Source organism: Ictalurus punctatus, chromosome 9, assembly GCF_001660625.3.
Source record: "Ictalurus punctatus breed USDA103 chromosome 9, Coco_2.0, whole genome shotgun sequence".
Lineage (NCBI taxonomy): Eukaryota > Metazoa > Chordata > Actinopteri > Siluriformes > Ictaluridae > Ictalurus > Ictalurus punctatus.
This window is the reverse complement of record NC_030424.2, coordinates 23,753,866-23,778,379: the sequence shown is the minus strand read 5'-3', so window position 1 is coordinate 23,778,379 and position 24,514 is coordinate 23,753,866. Positions and strand designations below refer to the sequence as shown.

The 24,514-nt window shown below is 37.6% G+C and overlaps 2 protein-coding genes across 6 annotated transcripts in view; one reads left to right on the top strand and one right to left on the bottom strand.

Moving 5' to 3' along the window:
• Nucleotides 1-11,443, bottom strand: part of rbks (ribokinase) — a 47,266-nt gene extending 35,823 nt beyond the window's left edge. The window contains exons 1-2 of one of the 3 annotated variants that reach the window (XM_017476535.3): nt 11,355-11,443; nt 9,197-9,261 (exon numbers count right to left, since the gene is read on the bottom strand). In XM_017476535.3, coding sequence (XP_017332024.1) covers nt 9,197-9,252 — 56 coding nt within the window. In that variant the 5' untranslated portion in view covers nt 9,253-9,261; nt 11,355-11,443. Of the gene's footprint in view, nt 1-9,196; nt 9,262-11,119; nt 11,276-11,354 lie in introns of those variants that run through there. The other 2 variants (XM_017476534.2, XM_017476536.3) reach the window with 2 other exon arrangements.
• The window catches only part of babam2 (BRISC and BRCA1 A complex member 2), a 90,373-nt gene continuing 77,278 nt past the window's right edge, over nt 11,420-24,514 (top strand). Inside the window, exons 1-4 of one of the 3 annotated variants that reach the window (XM_053682449.1) lie at nt 11,420-11,571; nt 12,968-13,126; nt 13,313-13,389; nt 20,894-20,988. In XM_053682449.1, coding sequence (XP_053538424.1) covers nt 12,990-13,126; nt 13,313-13,389; nt 20,894-20,988 — 309 coding nt within the window. In that variant the 5' untranslated portion in view covers nt 11,420-11,571; nt 12,968-12,989. Of the gene's footprint in view, nt 11,572-12,964; nt 13,127-13,312; nt 13,390-20,893; nt 20,989-24,514 lie in introns of all 3 variants that reach the window. The other 2 variants (XM_017476532.2, XM_017476533.3) reach the window with 2 other exon arrangements.

Here is a 24,514-nt window from a genome sequence, read left to right as displayed (position 1 = left end):
TCATGGAACTGCAGATTCATAACTTATTTGCTCTATATGAGAGCATGTGAGCACTCGAGCTGCTCGGATGATCAGTAGGTGGCCCCCTCTGGCTTTAACACGAAATGCTGTGGATGGTTCTGTCTCGCTGTCGCCCAGACGCAGACACACGCACCACACAGACCGACCTAAAGCCCATGCGCAGCAGCCGGAGAGAAAAGTGGATTTCATACTTCAAAGTCATGCGTGGCACTTTGATTGGTTGGGAATGTATCTCGTGCAGCCTTAAAAAAAAAAAAAAAACACGCAAGACGTTCAAACATAGACAGAGACTTGATGCGGCGTCTGGCTTTCAAAGGCCAAAGTCGACAGCTGGATTTTTAATGACTTTAAAGAACAACACTGAAGATGGAAGACAAATGAGGCCATGTGTGTTTAATGAGCCTGCTTGCTTCTGGGAATATCACAAAAGTGTCATTTATACCACTGTGGAAAGATTAATAGTGAAAACTGAACAGTGCTGTTGATGATTCTTGAGATATTTCTCTGCTGTGTGGGCAAGCACCCAAGATCGTTGGAAAGAGCAGATTGAGAGGTGCTTGTCTCTGATTAAAGTGATACTCCAGAGTTTTTTTTCTCTGAACCAAATCCCTAACAGCTACCTAATAACCATCACCTCTGTGGTGTACATGTGATTAACACTTATAAGAATTTCAACACCTTTCCCTGTAGTGGAAGAAGAACCAAAAACATGTTTATTCATGTACGGTACTGTGCAAACGTTTTAGCCACCCTATTTTTTTATGACTTCAGTACGAATACATTTTAGGTTTTCCAAACATTAGTTTTCCAGCACAAAATTAAATGCTACAGAAAAATGTTTATTTGAATGTCAGTAAAGAAAGCAGTGTATTATGTAACAGACCACTTTTCAGACAAAAAAAACAAAACAAAAAAAACACAATGAAGGCTGTGAAGGCTGCTGGGTTTTGCTGCAAAAATAAGACCCGAGTGCGACAGTCAAAGTCTCGAGAAGAACCGTGTCTGGTTCTGCAAGCTGCTCAATAAAACTTACAGCTCATTTCCTTATAAAACTGCACTAATTGTACCCGAGACGACTACTAATTTTATTTAAAGCAAAGGGTCGTCACACCAAATATCGACGTTGTTTCATTTAGTACTGTTTAATGTTCTTTACTGTATTTCTTAAAATGTAGAAACATTTAATTTCATTATTTTGGAAGGCATCTTTGCTCTACAACATTTTATTTTTTTTGGCATGTGCCTACACTGTAAAACCGGATAAGTTCATTTAACGAAAACAATTTGAGGAAATTTTTAAGTTGATAAACCAACTTCTTTAAGCCAAATACACTTAAATATATCAAAAATTAATTTTAAATTACAAAGATTGAGTTAAATTTTTGTTATATTTAAATGTATTTGCTTAAAGAAATTGATTTATCAACTTACAAATTTTGAGGTAATTTTTTAGTTAAACGAACTAGTGGCTTAGTGGTTTAGCACGTTCGCCTCACACTGCCAGGGTCGGGGGTTTGATTCCCGCGGCTCTGTGTGTGTGTGGTTGTTTGCATGTTCTCCCCGTGCTGCGGGGGTTTCCTCCGGGTTATTCCGGTTTCCTCCCCCAGTCCAAAGACATGCATGGTAGGTTGATTGGCATGTCCAAAGTGTCCATAGTGTGTGAGTGTGTGTGTGATTGTGTGCCCTGCGATTGGCACCCTGTCCAGGGTGTACCCCACCTTGTGTCCGATGCTCCCTGGGATAGGCTCCAGGTTCCCCGTGACCCTGAAAAGGATAAGCGGTATAGAATATGGATGGATGGATGAACTATCCGTTTTTAAAGTGTAAGCCTTTTCCAAGATATTGTACGTCTAAGGGCAATTGTTAAATCCCATCACCTTTTCTCAAATGTGTGACTATATAACATGAATTTAGAACTGTACCCCAGGGTATTACACCATAACGCAGACATATTCACACTTTCACAGAAAGCAAGATTGTTGATCTTTCAAGTGCAGCAAAAACACAGGCCAAAACATTCCTAATGTGAGATGGGGAAGGGGGCGGGGCTTCCAGAGAAGGTCAGTTAATATAGAGTTCAAAACACCTCCGTGAATGTCGATTTGCTCGTCTGCCAGTTAAATCATGAATGAAGAAAGGTCTTTTGGCGTATTGTGGAGCACACTCCAGCATACTGTCAAGTTAAAATGTGGACCTCTTACGCAAAATGCAAGAAGATCTTACACAGTCTTTTATAAATCTTGATTTTTGGTATTTTCCATCTCAGCCCTTATCTGCACAAATCCTCCCATAGTTTGAATAGCTCTGCTCTAACATTAAAAATAAAAAATAAATTTATGGAGTTTCCAATATTATAACAAACAAGTAAAATCAGTTCTGGGTATTTTAGAATTTCTTAAAGGGTTTTGTGGAGTCAACAACTAGGGTACTTCCATATTTACTTTAAACTATGTTTGTGATCTATAACCGAGCATGAATTATGCAGACGAGAGGTATAACTAGGGGGATGGATTTTCAGGACCTGGATCTCCCTGAAATTTTTTATGGCAGTTCCAAATGTTTATTCAGGTGGTTTACATAACAAACTTACAACGCAGATGATTATACACATGTCAGATGTGCACATATTTTGCGCAGTAATTGTGTAATAATGATGTTCATAAAAGGCCAACAGCAAATGAAAGCTTCCTTTACTTAGTATAATCACATTTTATGTTAAGAGACAGAATCAGATCAAAGAGAATCATGTCTTTTTACATACAGATCTTGTTTTACAAGGTAAAGTAAAGTATTACTAGCATTTGCGATGCAGAACTCTCATAAAGGTATTTTATTTTCGATGTCTATTCTATGTCTTGTCGTTATTGTTATGGTAAGATTGGTTGATAGTAAATCATGCGTCTATTGCTGTATGGCATTCACCTGAAATATATTAGCGTGTCACACTTAGGATTTTCACACTTCTGATTTTATTTAGCGTACATATAGTCCTCACGTCGACCCCTGAAATTAATTCATGGCTATGCCACTGATACCACTGCATTGTTGAAGGAATGAACCTGATTCGTCAGATTCATTCAGATGTTGATTCCATGCATCCATCCATTTTCCATACTGCTTATCCTATGTAGGGTCACGGGGGGAGTGAGGAGCCTATCCCAAGGAACTCGGGGGACACCCTGGACAGGGTGCCAACCCATCGCAGGGCACAATCACACACATATACATATACACACACCCATTCACACCCTACGAACAATTTGGAAATGCCAATCAGCCTACAATGCATGTCTTTGGACTGGAGTTGGAAACCCTCAGAGCATGGGGAGAACATGCAAACTCTGCACACACACAGAAGTGCAAGGCAACCAACCCCCCCCCCCCCCCCCCCCCCCCCTTAACAGCAGCTCCAATATTAGTTTCAGCTGCAAACCAAAGCACAGGTTTGTATTAATGCACTCATTCTCATATGTTATCCTTTCTATAGTAACAGCTCATTCTCAGGGTGGATGGTCCACTGGAACAGAACAAAACAAAAACAAGTAATTGTTGATGTGCGGAAACGTTTCACTTATAAAACGAGTTGCCTACACAAACCCTGCATTATTCTGAGTAGCTCTGCTCGAACATTAAAAGTCTTTTTATGGAGTTTTATTCAGCTTTCTAACATCAACACTGGGAATAAAACAGGAAAATCACATAGAATCGTTTTCATTTATGGAAGGAGTCTCCAGTGTCAGAGCTTTGTAACACTCAAAGGTAACGCTGTTCCGTTGGGTTTTCCAATACGTGGAAAATCTTCAGGATGGACTAGTGTGCACTCTGTGGTTTCTCTGTAACAAGCTGCTTTTTTGGGCTGTTTTTATAGCTGCTATAAAGTAAGTGATCTACAGGGCCTAACTTGCTTTGAGGAAACTCCACAACATTCAATGTAACTGTAGATAGATTTTTTTTTTAAGTATGATGCATCATTCTTTAATAAATTAAACACTGGTGAAATTACTGTGGTATTCGCAACACTCTGGGTCATGCTGGTGACGCATCACACCACCCTGTTGTTGATGATTTTCCTATAACAATATTTTTTCCTGACGTTAGAGCTTCATTTATGAACTATTTTGCCTTAATGATTTCTTAAAGCATACTACAAAAATACATTTCACATAAAGGTTTATTGCCTGCCCCAAAACCCACTCTCAGACTACAAGCGTGTCAAGTAAACTTTATTTTCTGCTCTTTTTTTTTTCCCCCAGTGTTGAAATTCTTTTACCGTGGTAATTGCACATTTGCTTACTATGACATTTAATAGAAAACATTTACAAAGGCGTTTCTTTTAACCTGCCGTGACCTGTAGCTAAAATGACACGGCAATTATTTCAGCACATCTGTGTGTGTATAGGACCAAATCCAAATACACACTCCCACACATCAAGGACACGGTCACTTTGTTATGCCAAGCTTGGGGAGTAACAGAATACTACATGTAACGGCGTTACGTAATCGGGATACAAAAAACTGCTGACTGTAATCCGTTATAGTTATGTCAAAAAACAAAGTAATCAGATTACAGGTACATTTTTTAGAAGAAAAAATAAAGGGGAATACTATCAGGATTACAATTCTTTTCATTTAAAACCAAAGAAATGAATCTTTTTGACAAAACACAATATAGACAGCTGCTTGATTATAGTTCTGGTTCTCTCTTGCCAGTCGCCGCTTATATGAGCAACCTCCTGGTGCATTTGGTAGAAATGGTTAATTTGGTAGAAATGAACACAAATTGTTCTCTGAAATGCTTTTGTGATGTAAATGAACTTCCAACTTCAATTCAGACAGCAGATTCCGTCACTATTTTCAGAAAACGACTAAAGACCCACCTTTTCCGTGAGCACTTAACTAACCCCTATAACTGCCAACCCCCACAATATTTAAAAAAAAATTGTAAAAAATTACTCTGGCTCTTACACCTCTACTCTGCGCACTTTGCTTCTCTAGAACTTAATTAAAAAATCTTGTATGGTAGCACTACTTGTATTGTTCTCCACTTGATATTCCTTTTGCTTGTATTTCCTCAATTGTAAGGATAAAAGTGTCAGCTAAATGAATAAATGTAAATGTAATGTTACCCGCATCAGGGACAGTGAGCTTTTATTTATTTATTTTCTTAAAACAAATCCAAACATTGAACATGTGTTTAAGCTCTAAAATAAGCTCTAAATAAAAGTATTTTAGATCATATTGCTTTTCTCTTGACTTTATTTACATATGTGACCTTGAAGTAATCCAAAAATAATCAGATTACATTACTTTCATAACTGTGATACTTGGATTATGTAACTTATTACATTTTTTATGAAGTAATTTGTAACTGTAACGGGATACATTTTGAAAGTAACCCTCCAAATCCTGGTTGGAGCTGTATATTATTTGTACATTTATTTGTCAAACCTTATCCTGAACAACATCTTCTTCCAGGTTTCTCATAAACATGTTCACATTTGGGCCAAACACATTTACGGATATTTTTTCCAGGGAACTTAATGTTTTTTTTTTTGTTTTTTGTTTTTTTTTAGATACAATGCCTTGTGTATGTACATGTGAACCCATAATTGTTTCCTTTTTTCTGCTTTAGCACTGAATGGCGTCTTAAGATTCAGTAACATGGTGTGCTGCTTTAGAATAATGTTTCAGGGATCAGTAGATCTAATCTATCATGATGACTACAGAACAATGTATGAAAGAAAAGCAAGTAATTTGGATGCTGAGGGAAAGATTATAGTTACACCCACAGCACAGAAATGTGTCAGGGGAAAATTATAAAAAGAAATGAACTGCGTTGAAAGAAAAAGGGGGGAAAAAAGCCTGCTGTACTTTCATTCATGGCGGGAAAATATCTGCAGCTGAGAACAGATATCTGATCAGAGATGTTAAGTAAAGTATCAAACAACTACCTAACGTTGCCATCAACCTCCAAGGACATGTACTGGTTGCAGGTTTGCACCATAGCACAAATTTACAGATTACACCACAAGACAAAAATCCCTATGGAACAATGACATGGTCTAATAAAAATCTATAAAACAGAAATTATATACAGGTGCATCTCAAAAAATTTGAATATTGTGGAAAAGTTCATTTTTTCCTGTAATTTAATTCAAAAAGTGGAACTTTCATATATTCTAGATTCTTTGTACATAAAGTGAAACATTTCAAGCCTTTTGTTGTTTTAATCTTGATAATTACAGCTTAGAGCTCATGGAAATCAAAAATCCAGTATCTGAAAATATTAGAATAAAGAATTTATCATACAGAAATGTCGACCTTCTGAAAAGTATGTTACTTTATGCTCTCAATACTTGGTCGGAGCTTTAATCCTTTTGCATGAATTACTGCATCAATGTGGATGGAGTGGGCATGGAGACAATCAGCCTGTGGCACTGCTGAGGTGTTCCGGAAGCCCAGGTTGCTTTGATAGCGGCCTTCAGCTCGTCTGTATTGTTTGGTCTAGTGTCTCAGATTCTTTATGGGGTTCGGGTCAGGCGAGTTGGCTGGTCAATCAAGCAGAGTAATACCACGGTCAGCAAACCAGTTACTAGAAGTTTTGGCACTGTGGGCAGGTGCCAACTCCTTCTGGAACAGGAAATCAGCATCTCCATAAAGCTTGTCAGCAGATGGAAGCATGAATAGCTCTAAAATTTCCTGGTAGATGCTGCATTGACTCATCAGCACCAGCAGATGACAGGTGCCTCTCAGATGACTTGGATTCTGTGCCTCTACACTCTTCCTCCAGACTCTGGGACCTTGATTTCCAAATGAAATGCAAAATGTACTTTCATCTTCTCCATGATTGTGGTTGTGTGTACTGAACCAGACTGAGCAATTAAAGGCTCAGGAAAATTTTGCAGGTGTTTTGAGTTAATTACCTGATTAGAGCTCTTCTCAGGTCGACATTTCTGTATTATAAATTCTTTACTCTAATATTTTGAGATACTGGATTTTTGATTTCCATGAGCTGTAAACCATAATCATCAAGATTAAAATAAAAAAAAAGACTTGAAATATTTCACTTTATGAATCTAGAATATATGAAAGTTCCACTTTTTCAATTAAATTACGGGAAAAAAATGAACTTTTCCATGATATTAAAATTTGACACCCTGGACGGGCTGCCAACCCATCACAAGGCACGATTGTGCACACACTAATTATAGATATGAGATATGTTTAGAGCATTGCAGCTTGTTACTTCTTCATGTGCAAAAAAATGGTTCTTTCTGGTGAAACTAGAGATATCAAGCCAACCCGAGAGGTCCAGTTTGTCAACGTGGCACACTTCTATCTTTTGGTTCTGGAAAGTTCCAGCACAGTGAATCAGAGTGTCTCATTCAGACATTTACAAAAACCACAGGCTTATTTTTCTGGCCCTGTTCGGTGCATCAGAATGAATCACAGTGTCTATTGTCTTATGAATGACAGGAGGAACTTAAGTCTGAACACTGCTGAAAAAACTGCCCAGCATTGTTAAATGGTAGAGTTCACACCACAGTGTACACTCTCTCTATCTGTTAAGATCATCTTAATTGTATTAAGCTTCTGGGAACCTGGGCCTTGCATGGTTCTGTGATGATTTGCACTTTGTCTTTAATTATATACACCCACATCAAATCTATAGCGTAATGCTGATGAAGTAAGCATGTTTGATTTCCTGATCATGTGTGTCAGATCACTATGTTGTCAGTTAGACTGCAATTTTAAAAAAATTTACAGCTATTTGGATAATAAGTTGAGGCAAAAAAATACTGGGTAAGGTTGCCTTTGAAGCTCTTTCACACATGTATTCTGGTGAGGAAACAATCCAAACTACTACTGCTATTATTATTAGCAGTAGTAATAGTAGTAGTAGTAGTAGGAGTAATAGTAGTAGTAGTAGTACTATAACATCTCAGTGGCTTTAGAAAATAAATAAATATATAAGAAGAATATTTTTGTTGCATGGCCAATGCTGTGTTTCAAACTTGGAATTATTTGTTTCTCTGATTGTTTGTTTAATACAGTTATTTGTGTTGCTGTATGAGACCCTAAATAACTAAATTCACATTATTTCTGTATTTATTTTATTTCTGTACAGCCTATGAATTTGCTGTATTGGTCCCCAAATAACTAAATATTTATAGTATTATTATTATTATTATTATTATTATTATTATTATTATTATTATTATTATTGTTAGGAGCTCAAATTAGAACAGGAAGACTTTTTTTTCCACTGCCAAGGCTTTTTCTTTCTTTCTTTACTGATTTTATACAGATATCTGCTTTGTTGCACGAGTTCCTATCTAACTAAATGCATTTATTAGTAGTAGTAGTAGTAGTATATCTCAGTCGCTTTAGAAAATAAATAAATAAATAAAGAAAGAAAGAAAGAAAGAAAGAATATTTTGTTGCATGTTGTTTTTATTTGTTTCTGTGAAGCCTATGAGTGGTTTTGCTGTATTGGCCCCCACATAACTAAATACCTTACTATTATTATTATTATTATTATTATTATTATTATTATTATTATTATTATTTTGTTGTTAGGAGCTCAGATTAGAAGAAGAAAACGTTTTTCATTTTTATTGATTTTATACAGATATTTGCTTTGTTGACAAAGTACATGTCTATTATTATTATTATTATTATTATTGTTGTTGTTGTGCACAAATTTTTGTAAAATTATGTAGCATATTACCATAATTATTTTTGCACTGTATACCTCTATTTAACCATACCATACATACAATTTCTCCATTTCTGTATTTTTTTTTTTTAAACATTGAGAAATGTGTTCATTTTTTTTCCAGCTTTAGTCAGCATGGCTAGAAGACACTTGACATTGCTGACACTGGAAAAAAGCATGGTACCGACATCGGACGCGTTCGGTGTGTGGTGATTCACACCTCTGGAACAACATGAATAGCTCGAACAGACTGAAGACGGTTCCGCTATCTGCACACAGTGGCCTGCATTTAGCTCCTAATGGAAAGACCCTCTACTTCCACTAATTTTAAAACTACTTCCACTTCTTTTAAAAACTGCAGAGTCTGTGTATTGTTCCATATGTATGAGTGTTAATCATGCTCAAAGTGCCTGTCACGTGCATATGATCTTAATAACATTTGATGCGTAAACGTACCTGACCAGATCAGTCATACAGGAGCCCACTACTACAACATCCACCTCTTCAGCCATGTCCTGATCCTGACACACACACACACACACACACAATGAAATAAATAATCCACACAGTATCAGTATGCACGTAATATTAGGACAGAACATTTAGGACTAGGTTTTAGGTCACCATTTGTGTAGAATTTGCTTGCATGGATATAATGGCATTCTGAGACACCAAAATGGATTCAAAACCACATCAAGAAGCGAACACACACACACACTCACACGCACAAAGATTCAATGCTATGATTTGAAGCTGAGATGGAGGAAGCAGCTTGAATTACATTTTTTTTTCTAAAAGACTGCCTGCTTACTCTTCTCACCATCCTGTCATGTAAGAAACATTTTCAATAGGTTCGAAATAGCTTTAATTGTGCTCCATATTGGACATGTGCCTATTGCACCTGGGGTGATTATTTCTAGACGTGATTGACGGCAGCCAAGAAAATCCTTCATTAATTCAATCCCCTGCATGTGGGCTATGCATGTGAATAACAGTGTGCTAATCTGCTCAAATCTCTGCAGCAGTCCTCAGGCAGTGAGCACGTTTGTGCTGCTGGTTATGGGACAGCCTAGATTTTCTCATTAACTAGTTTCTGTGCAATCTGTAATATATTAGCAAGAAATCAGGTAGTAGATCTAATAAATCTGACATTCTATAGCTTGTTCTCCAACATGCTGTTACAGGACTTGAAGCATTTTGCAAGAAACCCCAGTGGGAAGTCTAACATGCCTGCAAATCTTAATTGGGGGAGATTTTTACTGTACATCCAAACACTGGGGGATGGATGGATGGTTTGAATATATATTCCAATTTAATAACGCTCTAAATAATGTGCAGTTTTATAAATGACTGATACATAGCTGATACATCTTACACAGTAGTTCTCAAAAATATTAGCTACAAACTCAAAATGATGATTCACCTTATCAGTCTTTATGTGTTACTAATTAATTACTGGGTGTCTGAAAAGTCAGGAACTAATTGGGGTTAAACTACATATACATCCTTTTGTGTTTTTAGATTTATTTATTTTTTCCTTACAGATGAAAAAAAATGGCTTGAACATTAAACGAACGGGTGGAGATAGTACTTCCTGGTGCTCTCGTTGTTTCCTGATTTTTCAGACACTAGTTTCCTCAATATGTAGTTCCCATGCAATCTGCAATACATTAGTATCATATAATCGAGTAATAGCAATTATTTTGATGCAAGATCTAATTAATTTGACTTTCTATATCTATAAAACACCAGTGCTGCATCAATCATGTTCTCTATTATGTTGTTAGAAAATCATTTCACAAGGAACCCAAATCATGTGAAATCAGAAAGGCCTTGTGAATAACTGTTATATTCATTATGGGAGACGTTTACAGAATATACTAGTAGCAATTTTAAAATCAGATCTTTCCAGTTTCATTTTTATTAAACATTTCTGCTGAACTAAACATTTCTGTTGAACATTTCTGCTGATCATTTCTGCTGAACATTTCTGCAGAATAAAATCAGATCTAAATCACTTTGACAGCCTATATCTATTTTATTTGAGTTTTTTTAATGGCAGTGTTGCATTGTGCATGTATTTTGCTCTAGACATTTCAAATGGAAACCCAGTGTGAACTCTAACATGCCTTGCAATGATAATTTTTATCTTTATTGTGGGATCTTCACAATAAAATGACAAAATAAATTCTCATGTTTCTTATAGATCTCAGTTATGTCGTGTCTGCCTACAAGTAACTCAAGTGTTACTATAGTAACCATAGATTTCAACAGTCATATAAATACTGCACGTTAGATTGAATTGGCATAGAAGTGCAGTACATACATAAATAAATACACTAATGTCACTGCTTACAATAAAGAAATTTTCAACTTTACCTACAGTCCAAACGTGCTGTCAGAATAAAACTGTGACCTTTTACCCAACCAGTTAATAAACCAAAGTTCAACACGTGTACTGTTTTTTAACATACTATTTAGTACAGCAGTATGTGAATATTTAACCGACAGGAGCGTGGTGTATACATTAGCACGCTTTAGGAAGCCCTCAGCGTTTCCTGATTCAACAAACTCCGACATATTTGTCAATTTACTAAAATACAGAATTGCTAACCTAGAAAAAACGCCACATCCGCGTCTGTTTCATTTTGACTCATAGCCCCGCTCATCAACTGCTATGCAGTAATGATATCTAGCACCCGGCAGAACAGGCGTTAGCGCGGACAGCCTCACGAAGGACCCCAAAACAACGACCCGGAAGTGGTGAATGTTTTCAGCTAAGCGGCTAGCTACCTCTGTAAATGAAGTAGTAGTGTTTATTTATTATAAAGGTACAGAAAAACAAAACAAAAAATTTGAAGTGTCGCGTAATATTATTGGTTGTGGTTTTTAATACTGGCACACAAAAAAATCTGAAAAATAGCGTAGCTGTTGCACAAATGCTGCATTAGCTTGTTAGCTTGTTAGTCTTGCACTGAGCAGAATTTAACGATAAATGTTGTCACTGGGTTGTGTGTAGGGTTTGTTTATTGTGTTAGACAAGAAGGTATTAATTAAACTGTGCAACTGTTAATTTTTATGAAAGTTATTAGCTAGAGGGTTTTGCTTTTACTGGCTGACATCTAATGTGAAGACTATTATTATTATTATTAGTAGTAGTAGTAGTAGTAGTAGTAGTAGTAATATTATTTGAAGTCACAATTCCTTGTTAGTTTATAGCTTATATTCAGCATGATATTGCAGTATTAAAGTCAGCTTGGAATCAAAATGGGTGTTTCAGACCTTTTTTGAGTTAAGCACACCTATATGACAGTATATCTGGAAAAAAAAATGCACAAAAATACTTTTGGAGATACTCTGTTTTATTTCATAGTTCATCGCTTTCTTAAAAATGCTTTAAAAATGTTCATGACTCATAATGTACTAGTCTCATGTCCGTCCAATAGGAATGTGTGTGTCCCACCCTCAGGGGCGGGTCTTGCTCTACAGTAGCAGCTTGTTAGCAGCAAACATGGTGCGTTTTAGGCTTTGCGTCTTCTCGCGCGGTTCTCTTTTCTATCCCTTGGTTGAGACAAACCATTTGGAGTTTATTCATTTCAAAGAGAGTGGAATTTATGCAAATTTTGCAGTTATGTAATTGATGCTTAATGGTGGCGGAATGTTTTGCTACCTCAGACTGATCGAGAATTTAATGATATCTTTGTAGACTGTATGGTTTCTCTATTAGAACGAGTAAGTAATGATATTTTATCAAGTAGCATGACGTTTAACTAACATTTAGCTATAATCCTACAATTCAGTTGCATTAGATGCCGCCTTGCCGCGGCTCTTTATCACCACTGGTGCTCACATGCAAGGCTAATAGTCGACCTTGGCGCTAATACGACTCCAAAAACTTCTCAACTAGGCTGTTGTTCCCGTTAAAGTCGACTGTTGTGGGTGATGTTGGTGCACTCTTCTTCTATTTCGATTATTTCGATTCGACTGGCGTATCTTGAACACTGTTGGCTGTTTGGGTAAAACAGTCAAGCTTTTCAACACGCTGTCACTCTAGCTTCCTGTTTCCAAAGGAACTACAGCAACATATAGGCTAGAATCAAAATCGCAGGCTTCAAAAGCCAATTCATAGAGATCTTAGTCCCCCTGAGTTGTCGTTACACAGCACCAATGCCTCTGTGGAATCCAAACCCCAACTAATCATTATGTTGTGTGATTTTTGCCCAGCAGTATAGAAATCTTTCACTGGAAGATGAACAGCCTTTCTCCAGAACTGGCCCTGAGCCGGATCTCTCCAGAGCTGAGGCCTTTACTTTGCACTGTTGTACGCAATGGCCGTGTTGGTTTAGATTCCACTAACTGCCTGCGTATCACTGACCTTAAATCTGGGTGAGTGTTGAATATCTTCTGTTGATTTTATGAGCCTTTGAGAGGTTGGTGTTAAACGGTTTGACTGTTTGGAATTACTATCCATCAGTGCTCTGAACAGAGTGGAAATAGTGCAGATCTGAGTAATGATGGCCTGTATAGAGGTGTCAAACATTTGTCTATCATCCTTTGTCTCTTCCTATTCAGTTGCACATCTCTGACTCCAGGGCCCTGCTGTGACCGATTTAAACTGCACATCCCATATGCTGGAGAGACTCTCAAATGTAAGTAGACATTCTACTAAAGTCGTTAAAGATTCAAGATCGTGAACCATGGATCCTTTCTTAGAACCATGGATTTGCAGTAGCCTCTGAAAAGCAGTTCTGAGCTAGGTTCTGGGATGGAAGGGAAGGAAAGAAACAGGAGTCATTCAGGACTTTGTAGCGGGTGTAATGTGAAGTGTGCAGGGTTGGAGAGGTCGGGGGATGTTTTTAAAGCTTGTTTCAGGATGTTTCTGATGGACAGTGATTATTTTTGAGCAGTGTCTTTAGATGCTTGGTAGTTGTGTCACTTGTATCAGCTATATCTTTACTCTTCACATCTTCAGTCTTCTGAGGAAGTCGAGGCTTTGTCGGGCCTCTTTGGTGTTATTGGTGGTGTTCAGGTCCCACTTAAGTGTGCCTAGGTGATTATTGGTTGGTTGCCATTTCTGTGTATTTGTGGTTTGGGATTTTGGACACTGGTTGTAAAAGTATTTTTTTTTTTTTTTTTTTTTTTTTTGGTGGTGCAAAGTATTTGTACCCTTGTAGGTTTAATAGTCCTGATGCATGTAGATGTAGCTCTATATAACCATATAATACACTATATGGTCAAAATATGAGCGTCACAGTCCCTAATCTGTCGTTCAACATTCCATTCCAAAACCATGTGCGTTAATATGGACTTGCCCCCATACACCTTAGCTGTTGTACCAGCATCCACTCTTTTGGGAAGGCTTTCCATTAGATTTTGTATTGTGGCTATGGGGATTTTGTGCTTCTTCAGCTTCCCTTCAGCTGAGGGAAGTTGGGCGTGAACGCATGGCACACAGTCAGAGTTTTAGTTCATCCTTAAAGATGTTCAGTGGGGTTGAGGTCAGGGCTCTGGGCAGGCCGCTTGTGCTCTTACGCACCAACCTTTGCACACCATAGGGTTCACTTCCTGAACAGGGGCATTGCCATGCTAGAACATGTTTGGACTCCTTAGTTCCAGTATAGGCACACAAAGACATCCTAGACTTCAAACATTTGGTGACAGTTTTTTACCAACCAGGTGATGGCCAGGTGTCTTCATACATTTAGCCATATAGTGTTGATCAGCCAGAACCACCCTAAGTGATTGCTTACATGTCACAAGCTATTAAAAATCACCTTAATTAGAGGGTCATAAGATGACAAATACTTATAAAATTGCGTTTTGCCATTGTGCATGCATAGCAAGTTTATTAAAGCAGTAGTGGTTATAGACTGTTATGAAAGCAAACCTGCAACGATAGAGTTGACTCAAGTGTTTAGAAGGTGTTTAAATAGTGACGTCCACCCTATCAAACACCTTCTCTAAGAATAATGCTGCTTTTTTTAATTTCAAAATAAATTTGGCTGGAATTGCTTTAGATAATATTTTCCATTAAGGCTGAGATTATGCATAGCCAATTGGCTACATGAAACAAGCAGATTGGCACACAGTGCCAGCCTAGAGGAAAGTGTTCTGGGATACTAGCAAGCTTCCATTTTGTTTATGCCAAGTGTGTATTATTAATGGTGTGTGATGTAAAACGTCTGTTGAGATTCGATCATGGCTTTATCATCTGCATTTACATTTGCAGCGTTTTAGGTACTATCTTTTAAGGAAAGGATCCCTGCCAACTTTTCTCTTGGCTCAGAAATAATGGCGTAACTCACCAGGTGTTAGTGAGCAATCTAGGTCACGGCACCAAGTTGTAAGAAATTGGGAAATAACGAGTCATTAATTGGGAGACTTGAGAGGCTTTGATCAACCAGACCCTGACGTTTATTGCACACTTTAAGAATCTTCAGATCAGCCTTCGAAGAATATTTTCAGAAATGGATTCACCAGCTTACTCTCATGATGGAGAGGCCAGCTTGTGTACAGAGAAGAAGTGAAGGGAGCATTGGAGAGATAAGAGAGAAGCAGGCCTGTATCTGGGACTGCTATCAGATCTGACCTCGATGTGTTCACTGACAGTCAGTACGTTTACATGGACAACAATAATCTGATATTAACCTGATTAAGACAATACTCTGATTAAGAAACTAACATGTAAACAGAGATTATTGATTACCTTAATCTCACTAAAGTCATACTCGAAGTAAACACAAATCGAATTAAGACATGGAGTATTCCTGTTTTAGTCGCATTATCAATGTGCATTACAGACATGTACACACCTTAATCACACTATTAACGCTATGCGGGAGTTTTCACTGCATAATGTGACAGGACACGTACACACACGGCAGTGCGCAACCGTTTAACGGGAAACAAGAGAGCACTTACCTACTATATAGTAGGAGAAATACATGTATTTCGGCTACTATATAATAGGTAAATATGCGGTTTGGGACGTAGACCACGACTTCAAGCAGTCGTCTATTTGCACGTGTAGCATGACAAATAATTAACTGCACTTGAAGCGTTCGTAAAATTCAAAATAAAAACACCCAAAACTGCATACGGTCCCATAACGAAGACGAACTGTATGTCGATACGTGAAATTCTGGAGGGAACGTCGGACGGCGTGGCGTGGTGACGTAATGACGTGTGCCGTTAATCGATCTATATTCTATAACAAGTCAAACGGGTACATGAAAGGAGTATTCTAAAAGCGACTCATGTAAACACCTTAATCAGAATATTGTCTTATTCAGATTAAGGTCAATAATTAGATTACTGCTGTCCATGTAAACATAGTCAATGACCTGTCTTACCAACACACAAGAAACGAGACACACAGCGTTTTTATAAACACCCTAGGCATAACTGGTCATGCACAGTATGAACTATTTTAACAAATGGTCATCGAATCATATTTCCTTCACTCAATCAGAAGAATGAGTTATAAACATACCCCCATGCTAGTACAAATAAGGGTCTAAGAATACTATCAAGCTAAATCCCTGTTAGAATGTAGTCCGAATGAGTTTTATTCATGTATTAATTATTATTTTTTTAAATGATTATTATGAATTTATACACACTGTATCCTTTTACTTGTTGTCTCAGTTCTGTTCTGTAAAGGTGTTGCAGAGCATAACTTATTTGCTGCTCACTGGTTTCTGAAATGAATATTTTCGTTAATAATAATAATAACCTTTTATTTATAAAGAAGCTTTCATACGTTAAAATGCTTTAAAGTGAAGTAAAAGTATAGAAATTAAGAAACAAAAGGTAGTCACAAATTCTGACTCCTGAAACTGATTAGGCCACAGTCTTAATTTGAAACATGCTGTGATTCATTCACGTTGCTCAAAGACCGTTTTTCCATTTCGTCACCGACGTCTTAGCAATGAGTGATACCGCAACATTCGTATAATTATAATATGTGGATTTCTTAGTCAGTTTTCAGTAAACATGTAACAAGCTGTAGGACTGTCCCTGCTCGTTAACCGCAAGGAGTGAGAATGTGTTAAGCTGTCCGGTAAAGACCTGGGGAAAGAGACATGACACATGCAGGGTAATAGTTCAATTCTACTCCAGCACACTTTATTGCACTTCCTTTGCTCATGCTGCTGATCAATCTTTTTGGCTCTTATTTCATTAAAAAAATAGAAAAAAAGGAAATAAGCGCGAGAGGGTTAGTGTGTGATGTACTCATGCAGTCATGAAGCACTTAACTGGCCGTCCTTCTGGCAAGCATGTGTTTTTTGAGAAATGCTCATTCACAAAGCTCATAGGTGGCTCTGAAGTGTAAATCAGCCATTTTTCAGCAGCCTGGGTAGATGGAGTTGTAAGTATTGCTTAGGTTTAGAAGTTCTTGCAGCCTGTGCTTAAACAGAGCATTTATAATCATGTAATTATCTATATGGTCTTGGACGTCTTTTCGTGTTGCCAGTAAATAACAAAAGTCAGTTTGGGAATGGTTTCCTGCTTTGTATTTCACAACAACTAGTGGTCAACAACTCCTAGATGACTCGAGAGTGTTTCATAAGCCCAAGCCTTTCTTGGGTTCATGACTTGTCCGGACATTTGTGTCCAGCATGCTTATGCTTTTAAAAGACTGAGACTTACATCTGGACACAACTGATACAAGGTTAAGGTCCAAACCATGGCAGTTTGAACCTATGATCTTCTCATCAGTAACTTAAAGCCTAAACCACTAAACCACCACAATTAGCTCAATTAGCTTGCAATGGTTCAACCACTTCTACCATGAATGAACTCGCACTAAAAGATTGCATTGAATCAATGCAAGCCTGTTGTCCAACTGTGGTGGCTGAATGGTTAATGCTTTGTTATGCATAGTAGAAGATTTGGGGTTCAAATCCTCGCACCACCAAACCACCATGGTTGGGTCCTTGAGCCAGACGCTTAACCTTCAGCTCAGTTGTATCCTGCATCAATTGTAAAGTTTGTAAAATTTATTTATTTATTTATTTATAAATGTTACCCAAACGAGTAAATGTCCTGGATTGTGTGTTATTTTATATGGCTTAGTGGTTAGAACATTTGCCTCGCATCTCTGGGGTTGGGGGTTCGAATCGCACCTCCACTCTGTGTACGCAGAGTTTGCATGTTCTCCCCGTGCTTCAGGGGTTTCCTCCTGCAGGTACAATGGCATATAAATTCAAAAGGTTTCTCTGTTAGCTCCTAAAAACAAAAAGAGCAAGAGCTTCTTTTCTCAATCGGCGTTTTCCAGCTACATCATGTTAACGAGAATTCCAACGTAGGAGTGGTGGAGACCGTGAACGTTGGACTCAGTTGATGGCAGGATTAGCATGAAAGTGGAAGCTTTGGAAGCTGATCTGTTTCAGCAGAGTGTACAGATGAGGAGGTAAGAGACCTGGACAGACTAAAGCACTAAAAGATTAAAGCCCTGCTGCATCACGCTTTTTAAGTAGAGCTAAAGCAAGGGAAGCAAGTCCCACTTGTTACACTATCAGCAGGCAGTTGAACGGCATTGTGGGTAACCAAATCAAATTAGGCCAAAAAACAAAAAAACTCAGAATTTCATCCCAAAATAAATCTTGGACTTGAGTGAAGATCACATGATAAATATAAATATTAGTATACAAGTCGTTCAAGGTGGATTTTCCTTTAAATGTGCCGCATTATCGTTAAACTCTTTTTTTTTCTTCTCATAATTACCTTACATCTAGTTGACCTCAGATGACCTATAATAGTGGAATAGTGGAAGAGTTTTTTTTGTTGAAAGTTTAAGGAGGAAATGTGAATAGTTTTTGCTCTGAAGTTGGGCAATTAAAAGTGAGCAGCCTGCTGTTTGCATGCAAAAGTGTGGCACTGAACACACAGTGTTCTGCCCCTCAAGCACCTCTTTTGATTTACTGCCCAAAAGCTTTAGCTCCAGGGGTGTTTCATGGTCCTCTAACACTGATGGCTTAATGACGAGGCAATATCATCATAGACATCTGGGAAGAATATATTACAGGTATTTCCTCTAACCAATGTGACCGATTTATGATGAAAATCATCTTGTTTTTCCCCCCAACTCCATCTGTGGAAAAGTACTGCCTTGTGTTTGATTTGCTCACAGTTTCTTGTCTGTGGTGTGTATTTAAAAAAAAAAAAAAAAAAAAAGAGAAACACCACATATTTGTACAAGTAGAAAAATAGAGCCACAGCTTGTAAGAGCTCTTTCATTGGGGCATGTTGGAATTTTTTTAATTGTAGAGTGATTAAAGGTGGATATAAGCATGGCAGCCATCTATGAACCGATGCTGTGGTTTTCAGTCCTGACTCACCAGAACATGGTAAAAGAATCTCAAGTCTCCATGTAAAAAAATTCCACTTTATTGCACAATATAAGTAGCCTGGACAAATCTAACTAAGCATAAAATTAGATTTTTGTTATTCTGTGCTTCATATCCAAGCAGAACCTAACATTGACGCTCCTGTATACAAGTATGACAACTGTTAGCTGTTTAGAACCAAGGCTATGTTACTTCTTTGATGAGTTTGATGGAATACTGGGACACTGACTGGCTTTCAAAACTGCAATCTCTTAGTAAATCTTGTAGAGTTATTTGAGAAAGCAGGTGAAATTCTGAAATGCTAAAGCGTAGCCCTTAAGACACTGGTGACGTCCTTACCTGATATGATTGGCGCTGTTATTAAGACAAGGAGAAGCATAACCAGGTATTAGGAAAGAAATGACACAGGTTATGTGGAGTTATATCATAGAAATATACACTATTTGGATAAAATTTTGTGGACACCTGACCATCAGACTCATATAGGCTCATTGAACATCCTTTTTCAAAGTAAATTCCCCCTTTGCTGCCATTAGAGTTTGGCGCATGGCTGTTGGGATTTGTCTATTCAATCACAAGAGCATTAGTGAGTGCCTTGCGATGGGTGTCCCCCACCTTGTACCCCAAGTTCCCCGGGATAGACTCCAAGCTCCCCGCGACCCAGTGTGGGATGGATAGATGGACGGATGTAATAAATCAATATGAAAATGACTGAAGCCATAACATCTATTGTGTGACGCTGACGTACGTACATTTGACGATTTTATCAATTTTCCGGCTTTGTTTGCACCACCCAACGATAATCACTCTCGTGCTGTTTAATCTTTGCAGTCTTTAATCTAGGTGTAACTGTAAACTGTAAGTGTGAAACGGTATAAGCATGGCTTAACATGCCCAAGTGTAAAAGGAATGTGTGAATCCATGGTGGCACCTATATTCATGTGTCATTTGTGGTCTATAATTACCCTCCCACGTTCACACTTCATACCGATGAACTACTGTAGGACTCCATGTGTCTGTGTCACATGATTTCAGTAAGGAATAAAACACAATGGACCGTGCTGTTCTAGGAAAACAATCAACAATAGGCTGGTGTGACGTCCCCAGCCCACAGTTAGAATTTTCCAATAACATCATGTCACAAAGTCTTTTATTACTCTCATATAACAGCGATTTGCCAGAAATTGAACTTAAAAAACAGAAATTGTTATAAGAACGACACATTGTACTTTTTGTCAGTTTATAGTTGCATTAATGCTATGGAACAAGTTATTTCCTGTTATCACTTACGTTATAGCAGCTGTAAATAGTCATCCGTCCTGAAGACTCATGGACAGACCCATGGAAGAACACTCACACTGGAGAATCCCTCCGGAAATGTTTAATAAAATGTCTCCTTACAGAAAACGTCATCATTTTTATGATTATTATTATTAGTCTTAGGTTATGTCCTTCCACTACACAAGTTCCTGTTAATGACTTGTTACCTTAGAAACAGTAATATAATAGAACGAGTGTATTAATATAAACCCAAGATTTGAATTACAGCTTGTCATAGTTCCAGTTACAGAAAATGACCATCTGACCAATCAGGATTGAGAATTCAACAGCACTGTGGTGTAGAGAGTAGGTAGTGTTTTTATGATTTGATCGTATTAATCTAATATCTTATTATATAGTTTTATAGAGTCTTGTTAAAGTTTTGCAGTGTTTGTGCTAAGGCTTCATGGTTACATTAGTTGGATCATTTTCTGATGGATGGCATTTTTGCGAATTTTTTTTATTTATTTTTTTTTTCCAGGGGACATCATCTTTAATGCCAGAGACCCCGAGCTGCCTCCTGACTTTATTTTTGGAGAGGATGCCGAGTTCCTGCCAGAGCCTTCTGAGCTGCCGGTATGTCTGTCTCAATTGAAAAGTCTACAAGCTTTCTCATACACACTCATCAGCGTCCTGATTTAAGAGATGGAACGATGTGTAACTGGTGCTATTAAACAGCATTTACAGGAAGTAAATCCTGGAAAGGCAAAGGAAATTTCTCACTTTCACCTGGAATGTACATTGCCAAATAGCCACTCATTAAAAGGTGTGAATTCTTATTTTATAATAGTAATTATTATCAAAATTAAAATAAAAATTGAAGTTTTGTGGCTTTTAGTATGAATATGTTTGCCTTAAGGTTATCTCTAAGCTAGTGCACTCCAAAACGATGACAAAACTCGCATTTAGAAGATACATGCGTTAAAATTTACAGCCTCTCTCTCTACCACCAATACGCATCGACAATTTTGATGGCATCATTCTGCACTTCAGCTTCTCATCAGATTTTCTGTCCAATCAAATGCTCTCTAGAATCTGAAGTGTCCCGCCCCCAACGTTATAATAATCCATGGTACTAACTTTCAAGTACTAGCCCAGGCTGTGAGGTAGGCTAAATGCTATTGGCTACTTAAAAAGGCCAGGAGCCACTCGATATGTCCCGCCCTGACTTCCTGGTTCTGTGGAAATTCCTCTCCCATTTATTTTCATAACCTGTGTTTGATTCTGTGGTCCTTTTTTTTTCTTTTTTTTTTGAGTTTGATGCTTTACCAGGCACTTGACCGTGTTGTGGAGACTTGAGACACATTTCTTTTAAGAAAGTGAAAAAGCCGCACTTCACTGCTGTTGCCCGAGGTAAAGTCAACTCGACCTCTCATTGGTCAAGCTTGTTTCTAAGCAACTGTTTGTTTAAACCTGTACTTTCCTGGTTTCCGTCGTATGCGGCAGCCTACACACTCTATATTATTTTCAGCATCAGAAGAACGAGAACTTGGTTATAACTGACTGTATCACAAAGGCTTTATCACAAATAAAGGCAGTTATTTATTTATTTATTTATTATTTATTTGTTGTTGTTGACATTTTCAGGCTACTTTTCAGGTCGGGCAAGTGAAAGAGAATTTTATTTGCCCGACCTGAAAAGTAGTCTGAAAATGTCAATAACAACAAATAAATAAATAAATAAAAAATTGATTAAGTCCAAAAATGCACTTGTCCGTGTTTCAGTAATGGTTGTTTCAGTCCACAGAGCCCAGAATTGTGTATTTTTCTTCTTTTTATTTTATTAAAGTGTTCGAAAATTTACCTTAAAAATCATCTTTGAAGCTATGCTTCTACCTTTCACTGAAGTCTTTTACTAAACATGGCCAAGAACCAACCACATTTACATGACCCTGCTTTAAAGAAAACCTTTAAATAAATTTTAAAAATGTCATAACATGGGTTTTTTTTTAAATCCAGTGAATAGATCTTGCATGGAAGAACTCATTAGCTGCGTTTACATGGACAATAATCCACTCTTAACCCGATTAAGACCATACTTTGATTAAGAAACTAGCATGTGAACAGCAATTTTTACTTACCTTAATCTAATTAAGGTCATACTTGAATTAAGCTCTAATCGAATTAAGACAGGTGGAGTACTCCTGTTTTAGTCGCATTATGGACGTGTATTACAGACATGTAAACACCTTAATCACATTATGAACGTCGTGTGGGAGTTTTCACCGCATTTTGCGACAGGACACAATCACACACGGCAGTTTTACGTTTTACGACGAACAAGAGAGTTCAGCTGCGTCTCAAACTGCAAACTTTCCTACTATAGGCCTGTAGCTGGGAAAAATACATGTATCTCAGCTACTATATAGACGATAAGTACGCGGTTTGAGACACACCCCACGGCTTCAAGCAGTTGTCTATTAGCACGTACAGCATGACAAATAATTAACTGCACTTAAAGCATTCGTAAAAAAAATGAAATAAAAGCACCCAAAACTGTACGGTCCCATAACGAAGACGAACTGTATGTTGATACGTGAAATTCTGGAGGGACGTCAGACGGCGTGGCGCGGTGACGTAATGACGTGTGCAGTTAATATAATTAAGTTCTAAAACATGTAAAACGGGAACATGACAGGAGTATTCTAAAAGCGACTCATGTAAACACCTTAATCACAATATTATCTTACTCAGAGTAGGGTCAATAATTAGATTACTGCTGTTCATGTAAACGTCATCACAGTGTCACTGTGTTAAAGTTTTGTTGTTGTGTTTTTTTGTAACGGAAATCGCTGGAAGTGAGAACAGCCAGTGAGACTGAAACCATCAAGATTCTGAAGCTTGTGGCCAGAAAAGTGAAGAAAAAGTATCAAACATTTACTTTATGGCATTTGGCAGATTACTAACAGTTGAGGGTTAAGGGCCTTGCTCAGGGGCCCAGCAGAGGCAGCTTGGCATTGCTGGGATTCGAACTCCATGTGACTTTCCAATCAGTGGTCCAGGTGGAGCATTTGTGGCTGAATCAGCAGTTTTTAAACTATGTGTTGTTTAAAATATGGGTTGTTTTGGAATTACATATAGTATGCCGTTTTTTACTGAATTGTTGACAACATTCGAAAATTGACCTTTATTGCTTATTGACCAATACTCTGGTATGGTTTATTACTAAACATGGCCAAGAACCAACCACATTTACTTGCAGTTAGATTGCTATCAAGATTCCGAAGCTTATGGCCAGAAAAGTGAACAAACAAGCTCTCTCGGATATCAGATGGATCATCTGAGTCTGAATCAGCAGTTCAAAAAGAGTTCATTTAATAGATAACTACATCGAGTATTCTGATGTTCTTTTTTTAATTGAAGAGTTGACAACTTTCAAACATTGACCTGTACAATAGTCTCAGAAGCCATACTTCTATCTTTCACTAGAGTCTGGTATGTTTTATTACTAAACATTTCCAAGGACCAATCACATTTACTTGCCCCTGCCTGAAACAAAACTCTTTAATACATTTTAAAGATGTCATGACATGTTGTTTTTTTTTTTTTTTTTTGTAATCCAGTGAATAGATCTTACTCAGAAGAACTCTGTGTTCAAAAGTTATTTGTTTTTTTTGTTTTTTGGAATTTAACCAGTGAAAGTGAGAACAGCCAGCGAGATTGCGACATTCAAGATTCTGAAGCTTCTGGCCAGAAAAGTGTACAAAATTATCAAACACTATGAGGTATCATGTGGAACATCTGAGGCTGAATCAGCATTTCCAAAAGAACTTTTTCAAATATGTGTTGTTTTTAAAGTGCAGAGTATGCTTGGGGTTTTTTTTTTAAGGTAAGCATAACATCCACAGAAGCAGCGCAAGATTTAAGATCACTATTGCCGGTGCAGTTTAGTGCCTTTGAAGCAGCAAAGCAACAAAGACTTTAGTTGTTTTGACTTCCTTTTTAAATGGCTTGTTAAATCAGATGGCTTGTGCTGATATGTGTCAAAAGTCATGTTTGGTTCAGCGTGCTGCTGTGTTTTTGGTTGTTGTTGTTGTTGTTGTTGTTGTTGTTTTTTTGCATGTGTGTTAGAGAATTATATAATGTGACCTCTGCTTCTGGA